The sequence below is a fragment of the Cebus imitator genome, unplaced genomic scaffold (genome assembly GCF_001604975.1).
Source record: "Cebus imitator isolate Cc_AM_T3 unplaced genomic scaffold, Cebus_imitator-1.0 Scaffold216, whole genome shotgun sequence".
NCBI lineage: Eukaryota > Metazoa > Chordata > Mammalia > Primates > Cebidae > Cebus > Cebus imitator.
The window spans coordinates 793,227-800,673 of record NW_016107531.1 but is presented as its reverse complement, the minus strand read 5'-3'; the positions used below and the strand labels follow the sequence as shown (position 1 = coordinate 800,673).

Here is a 7,447-nt window from a genome sequence, read left to right as displayed (position 1 = left end):
AAAAAAAAAAAAAAAAAGTCAAGAACAATGGGGGAGGAATTGAAGTGGTTATGCAAGTTATAGTAACTGGCCTTTAAGTGGGGACTGAGTTCAAGAGCTTCATAATATTTTGATGCTTTATAACTTTGTTTTCTTTCTTTCTTTCTTTTTTAATTAGATGGAGTTTCACTCTTGTTGCCCAGGCTGCAGTGCAATGGCATGATCTTGACTCACCCAAACCTTCCGCCTCCTGGGTTCTAGAGATTCTCCTGTCTCCCGAGTATCTGGGATTACAGACATGCGCCACCACGCCCGGCTAATTTTTTTGCATTTTTGGTAGAGACGGGGTTTCACCGTGTTGGCCAGGCTGGTCTCAAACTCTTGACCTCAGGTGATCCGCCTGCCTCAGCTTCCCAAAGTGCTGGGATTATGAGCATGAGCAACTGCACCTGGCCAGTGATTAGAGTTAATAGTGGGTATTTCTGGAATGATGAGATCGGGGCTGCTTTTTTTTCTTTTACTTTAACTGTAAATTTCCAAAAATTTTAAGATAATGGTCACACAATTTTTTTTTTTTTTTTTGAGATGGAGTTTTGCTCTTGTTGCCCAGCCTGGAGTGCAATGGCACTATCTCAGCTCACTGTAACCTCTGCCTCCCAGGTTCAAGGGATTCTCCTGCCTCTGCTTCCTGAGTAGCTGGGACTACAGGCGTGTGCCACTACGTCTGTCTAATTTTGCATTTTTAGTAGAGACGGGGTTTCACAATGTTGGTCAGGCTGGCCTCAAACTCCTGATCTCAAATGATCCACCCCCTTGGCCTCCCAAAGTGCTGGGATTACAGGCGTGAGCCACCGCACCAAGCCCACACAATATTTTTAAATATTTAAAAATGTATTTTTTAATTTCTAAAAACAAACTGCAACATATAGCATAAGTTTTTTGCTTGCTTTTTAAAAGCCATAACTATCCATGCATAGTATTTGTAAATGCACACACACAGTGTCTGGAAGAATCCACGATGCCTACCCACAGTTGATTCCCTATTAAAGTGAAGGTGGGGCGGGCAGGTTGGGTGCTACCTTCACTTTTCCCTTTATAAACTTCCAGGTTGTTTGCATTGTACTTATATGAGAAGTTAATAACACTCTGTTTCCTATTAAAACAAAGATCAGCAGTCCCCCAGGGACCAGCCTCCAGGCCATAAAGGCACTGCCCACCAGGCTGGGAGCAGGTGGCCCAAAAGGCTGGGTTTGAGGCTTCCTGCCCCGGGTGCCCACCTCCACCCGCTTCCTGAGCCTCCGACCAAGCCCCACCCATGGCCCTCCTAGGTCGCTGACCCACCCCACAGGCAACAGGATGGAAAACCACGGAGTGGGGGCAGGGTGGTCAGGCGGGAGGCCTGATGAACTTGACTTCTGAGGACTCAGAGGAGCCTCTCTAGCCCAAGGCCACCCAGAGGGTTGGAGGTGGTATCAGGGAAGGAAACATCCTGTCCCCAGCCCTTCTCACTAACGCAGGCCAGTGACCCGAACCAAACACCCGGAAGTGAGAAGGTGCTTCGGCCCCACTCCAGGACCGGACGGGCCTGCCATGTCTCGGCACAGGCTCACTCCAGCAGGCTTTGCTTCAGGGCTGGCTTCCCTTCTTGGGCCCCAAGAACGACAATAACCATCTCAATAACAGTAATAACAAGGATAAGAAACAGAGCAGCTTGCTCTGTGCCAGGCACTTTGCAAACACACCTCATTGAACCCTTAAGGTGACCTATGAGTTGGGTACTGCGGTTAACCCACTTTCCAGAGGAAGAAACAGGCTCAGGGAACACGTAGGTGGCAGGGCTGTTTCCACCAGGCCTTTCTGTTTAATAACCACAGACTTGTTCTACACCAAGTCTTAGGCCTGTGAGAGCCAGGCCAGGCCACGCCAGGACATTCCTGCATGGTGGCTGTGGCCAGTCCTGGTGGTCCTCCCCCCAGCCCTTCCCCCATGGTCTGGGAGAGCTGGCCTCTGCTTCGGCCCTTCCTGCACCAGGGACAGGAGACCCCCATGTACTTCCCTGCTTCCTGACCCTTAGCAAACTTCTTTGCGCTGTTAGGATTTTTCCCTTCCGTGGTATTCTGGAAAGAGTCCTAAGAGATCCCCTCACCTGCCCCAGCTCCCAATTCACAGAAACCAAGATCACCGGTCAGAGAGAGAATAGAACTTGCTCAAGACTCTGCAGCAGTCCTGGGCAGTCAGGCTGAGAGCCAGGCCTGGGGACTCCGGCCTCTCTCTCTCTGGGCTTTTGCCTAGGGGAGGGGCTTCTGGAGAGGAGAGGCCTGTGAGAGTGGCAGGCGGGCGGGTGCCCCACAGCCCAAGACCTGGGCTCCAGGCAGAGACACAGTGGGTTTGGAACCAGGAAGTGGACTCTGGCCTCTCTCTCTCCGGGCTTTTGCCTAGGGGAGGGGCTTCTGGAGAGGAGAGGCCTGTGAGAGTGGCAGGCAGGTGGGGGCCTGCACACAGCGGGTGCCCCACAGCCCAAGACCTGGGCTCCAGGCAGAGACACAGTGGGTTTGGAACGAGGAAGTACTGCCTGTTCCCCAACAGAGGCTGGAGAGGGCAGAGGGGCCTAGATGACCCTAGATGCTGGGGCCCATCAGCCCCCTGAGGCCAGATGTTCCTGTCCGCACCTGGGGGTGAGGTTGTTTCACTTTGATGTTTTTTTTTTTTTTTTTTTTTTTTTGAGACGGAGTTTCGCTCTTGTTACCCAGGCTAGAGTGCAATGGAGCGATCTCGGCTCACCGCAACCTCCGCCTCCTGGGTTCAGGCAATTCTCCTGCCTCAGCCTCCTGAGTAGCTGGGATTACAGGCACGCGCCACCATGCCCAGCTAATGTTTTGTATTTTTAGTAGAGACAGGGTTTCACCATGTTGACCAGGATGGTCTAGATCTCTTGACCTCGTGATCCACCCACCTCGGCCTCCCAAAGTGCTGGGATTACAGGCTTGAGCCACCGCGCCCGGCCCTCATTTTGATCCTTATAAGATGAAGGTATGTGAGCTGTGTGAGCTCCGAGCCTGGCCCCGTCACCCTTCTAAGGAAAGGGCCTCTTAGGACACCTCCGGGCTGTGAGGCTAACCTGGCTTCCCCTCTGGGCTTGGAGGAGGTAGGGAAGGTCTCCAGCCAGTCTGTTGAGGGGGCAAAGGAACCAGGGTATAAAGAGGAAAACAGAGGCCCAAAGAGTGGCTGCAGGTCCAGGTGATCCCCGGGGCCGTGGGAGGTTCCCGCCCTGGGCTCACCTCAAGGCAGCTACTGGAGCTGCTGTGGCAAAAGCAGAGTCTTCAGTTTCCTGGTCAAGACAGCCTTCAGCAGACCCCGATCCAGCCACCAGACCTGTCAACGATCATCTCCGACTGCCTGGAGGAAGTGGCTGATGCTTCGCTCCTGCCAGGTCACCACCCCCTGAAAGACTCACAGTTTGGGCCAACCCAGCAGTAAACACCCCACCCCCGAGGGCAGGGCCAGGTCAGGAGAGCCTCTTCGTCCTTGGCCCAAGGGTTGGGTCAGCATTTTCCGAGGGGATGGAGGAGTAAGAGCAGGCAGCCCCCCGCCACGAGAGGGTGGAGTTCAGAAGCCGCAGACCCTGGACCTTGGACACCCAGGATGAGGCAGGGAGCACGGAGACAACTGATGGGCAGGGGCTTCCTGACTTGTGTTGCCAACAAGGAAGGGCAGGGCCAGCCGAGGGCAGACGCCACAGAAAATGCTGGCTCCAAACCTCAAGTACCTGCTATGCCCTAAGCCTCGGGGACAGTCCACTGTCTCTGAATCTGTGAGGTGGGGACTATTTTAACCTTTTACAGATGACAAAACTGACACCCAGAGAGGGGCACTAATCTGCCAGGTCTGCAACAGCAGGAAGTGGGGCCAGAAAGAAGCCAGGCCTTGACTCCAGGGCCCTCCCTCTGAACCCAGAAACCCCCTTACCTATGCCTGACACCTGCTCAGAGCCCCTCACTCTGTGCTGTGGTCGCTGCCAGCCTGCTCCCTGCTTTGGCAGCTCAGGGCTCTCCTCCCCCATCCCATGCCTGCAGAACCTTCTGGGCCCGCCTGGCACTGGGCAGTTGGGGAGGGACAGCGCACAAAGGCAGTGCTGTGAACCAAGTGCCAGGTCTCCAGCCCCTTCTGTGAAAGCCAGGCGTGGGAGGGAGAGTGTGCCTTGTCACCCAAAGCCCCCAGCACCACTGGTTACATAATTTCTGGGATCCAGTGCAAAATGAAATGCAAGTCCTCTTGCAAAAAAAAAGAAAAAAAGACTAAATGTTTCAAGTTGGTGACGGCAGAGTATTTGCATAGGGCCCTGACCCCTGGAGCTGGCAGCTAGAACCCCAGGGCTGCATTCCAGCTGACAGCCCCAGGCCCTGGCCCCATCCTCCCTGAGTCTCCCACACCCCAGATGAAGTAGCGATGCCTTGTGGGCTCTCTCCAGCTGGAGGTGCAGGGCTAAGGTCCCTGGGCTCAGCTCTCAGACCCGGGATGGCACCCTGGGCAAGCTGCTCCACAGTTGTCTGGCTTCAGCTGAGTAGCCTCAGCTTATCTGTAAAACGGGTTAGCACCCGCCCTCCTCTGAGGATGGCAAGAGTTCATGGCTGGGTCTTTTTTTCTCACTTTAACAGGTGAGGAAATTAACGGCTGAGCCAGGGCTAGACTCCCTCACAGCACCCGCCCCGGGCTGCTCTCTGCCTTCCTGTTTTGCAGGGAGACCAAACCACTTTCTTTCTTTTTTTTTTTGATACAGAATCACTCTGCCATCCAGGCTGGAGTGCAGTGGTGCAATCTCAGCTCACTGCAACCTCCGCCTCCCGGGTTCAAACCTGCCTCAGCCTCCCGAGTAGCTGGGATTACAGGCGTGCACCACCACGTCCTGCTAATTTTTTGTATTTTTAGTAAAGACAGGGTTTCACCATGTTGGCTAGGCTGGTGTCAAACTCCTGACCTCAAGTGATCTGCCCGCCTTGGCCTCCCAAAGTGCGGGGATTACAGGCGTGAGCAACCGCACCTGGCCCGCTTTTATTTATTTATCTATTTATTTATTTGTAGAGACGGGGTCTTGCCATGTCACCCAGGCTGGTCTTGAATTCCTGGTCTCAAGGGACACTCCTGCCTCACCCTCCTAAACAGTAGGATTACAGGCGTGAGCCACCGTTCCAGGCCAAACCCCAGATTTAATGGGTAATTTAACTTGCCGTTTGGCCCCGGAGCAATTCGGGTGGAGGAATTTCCCTCCCACTCCGAGTCGCTTCCTCCTGGTCCTGACTCTTCTCTCACTGTGTGCAGAGCGGGGTTCCCAAAGAAGCCTCTGACTTGAGGTCAGTTTCCTGGGCCAGGGCAATGAAAGGACCAGCCCCCAGAAGAGCCCTGACCTGCTGGGGAGGGGGCTGGGCTGGGGCCACCAGCGGGAGGTTGTTGGGGAAATTAAAGCCCAGCCAGTGCGTGCCTGGGTAACACCTCAGGGATTCCAGTCAGTAATTTCTGTGACTGTGACAGGGAGAGGCCCCAATCTCCACCCCTAGACACATGACCACACTAGAGACAGTGTCCAGAAAGCACACGTTTACCCGTACATTTTTGATATAGCCCCGGCAGTCACAGCTCCAAGGCCCCTTCACCCAACAAACCCCAGGCTCTTGGTTGCCCCAACCAGGGCGACCGGACTGAGAAGTGTGGCACCAAAAGGTGGTAGGGGTGGCTGGGGAGGAAGGACCAGGACTGGCACAAGGTCGTGATGCTGGTGAGTAGGGGACCATCAACCCCAGGGACAAAGGCCACTTGACAGACCTGGAGGTGGGATGAGCCCCCAAATGCCATGAATTACTCAAGAAGTAGAGGGGGAGACAGGGGTCCCCCTTCCACACCCCTTCAAGTCATGAGGCCTGAGATGGCTCCAACTGTCGCCAGAAAGGGGCAGGAAGGAACCTCAGGTCCACCTGGCACATGACAGGAGGGAGGATCCATAAATTAAATGTTTTTGTGGAGTGTGACGGCCCGGGATGGGACATCGCACGGCATAGCACCCTCCAGGGCAATGGAGGCTACTCAGTCCTCCAGGATGGATGGGCGAACACGATGGGCCTCTTCTTGGCCCAGCGGGAGAAGACCGCCTTCTCAGTGATGAAGCGGTGGGCGCTTCGGGGCGCCTGCTCGTGTGCCAGGTACATCTGACATTCATCCAGCCGGCCCTTCTCGAAGTAGTGGTAAGGCACTGAAGGGTGGCTCTTCTCCCTGCAGGATGGGGAACAGGCTGGTGTGGGACAGAACCCACCTGTCTCCTGCTACACACTGCCGCCTACCTCGACCACCCCTCACTAGGCCCCATGGGCTCATGGAGACCCATGCCCGATCCCTGGGGAGGCCAAGACACAGAGGGGAGTAGCAGATCCCAAAGGCCAGAGTGTGGGTCCCAGCTCAGCCTCTTGCAAGCTGGATGACTCCGGGCCAGAGATGGACACTGTGAGCCGCAAGAACCCATGTGTGAAAGGCAGGTGGTCACATCCATCTTCCAGAACAAGTGTATAGATCAAGAGACAGAGACTGCAAAGCACCCTGCTAGTGGTGCTGGGCTCCTGGTGAGGGAGGGGCCCCTCATCCGACTTCACAGAGCCACCAGCCTTGCATGCCCACCTCCCCATCAGCATCACAGCCAGCTGTGTGGCCAGGGCCATGGCTGGGGCACAGAGACACCTGTTACCTTGCCCATGTCCTGGATAAACCCATTTCAAAGAGAATGGGGTAAAAATGGGTGACATTTTCTGAATTCATTAGTTTCCATGATATTGAAATATAATATAGGCTGGGCGTGGTGGCTTACACCTATAATCCCTGCACTTTGGGAAGCCAAGGTGGGTAGATCACCTGAGGTCAGGAGTTCAAGACCAGCCTGGCCACATGATGAAACCTCGTCTCTACTAAAAATACAAAAAATTAGGCCGGGTGCGGTGGCTCATGCCTGTAATTCCAGCACTTTGGGAGCCAAGGCGGGCGGATCACAAGGTCAGGAGTTTGAGACCAGCCTGGCCAACATGATGAAACCTCGTCTCTACTAAAAATACAAAACATTAGGCTGGGCGTGGTGGCTCATGCCTGTAATTCGAGCACTTTGGGAAGCTGAGGTGGGTGGATCATGAGGTCAGGAGTTCGAGACCTGCCTGGCCAACATAATGAAAACCCATCTTTACTAAAAATACAAAAATTAGCTGGGTGTGGTGGCACACACATATAATCCCAGCTACTCAAGAGGCTGAGGCAGGAGAATCGCTTGAACCCAGGAGGTGGAGGTTGCAGTGAGCCAAGAGCACACCACTGCACTCCATCCTGGGCGAGAGAGCAAGACTCCATCTCAAACAAACAAAAAACACACAAAATTAGCCAGGCGTGGTGGCACGTGCCACTAATCCCAACTACTTAGGAGGTTGAGGCAGGACAATCACTT

General features: G+C 54.4%; 2 protein-coding genes across 6 annotated transcripts in view; both read right to left on the bottom strand.

Moving 5' to 3' along the window:
- ST6GALNAC6 (ST6 N-acetylgalactosaminide alpha-2,6-sialyltransferase 6) overlaps nucleotides 1-3,390 on the bottom strand; it is a 27,885-nt gene extending 24,495 nt beyond the window's left edge. Inside the window, exon 1 of one of the 3 annotated variants that reach the window (XM_017549051.2) lies at nucleotides 3,258-3,390. The gene's annotated coding sequence lies outside the window, so the exon portion shown is untranslated. Of the gene's footprint in view, nucleotides 1-3,097; nucleotides 3,119-3,257 lie in introns of those variants that run through there. The other 2 variants (XM_017549048.2, XM_017549053.2) reach the window with 2 other exon arrangements.
- Nucleotides 3,391-5,556: 2,166 nt separating this feature from the next.
- ST6GALNAC4 (ST6 N-acetylgalactosaminide alpha-2,6-sialyltransferase 4) overlaps nucleotides 5,557-7,447 on the bottom strand; it is a 9,529-nt gene continuing 7,638 nt past the window's right edge. The window contains exon 6 of one of the 3 annotated variants that reach the window (XM_017549044.2): nucleotides 5,557-6,240. In XM_017549044.2, coding sequence (XP_017404533.1) covers nucleotides 6,051-6,240 — 190 coding nt within the window. In that variant the 3' untranslated portion in view covers nucleotides 5,557-6,050. The remainder of the gene's footprint in view (nucleotides 6,241-7,447) is intronic. The other 2 variants (XM_017549045.2, XM_017549046.2) reach the window with 2 other exon arrangements.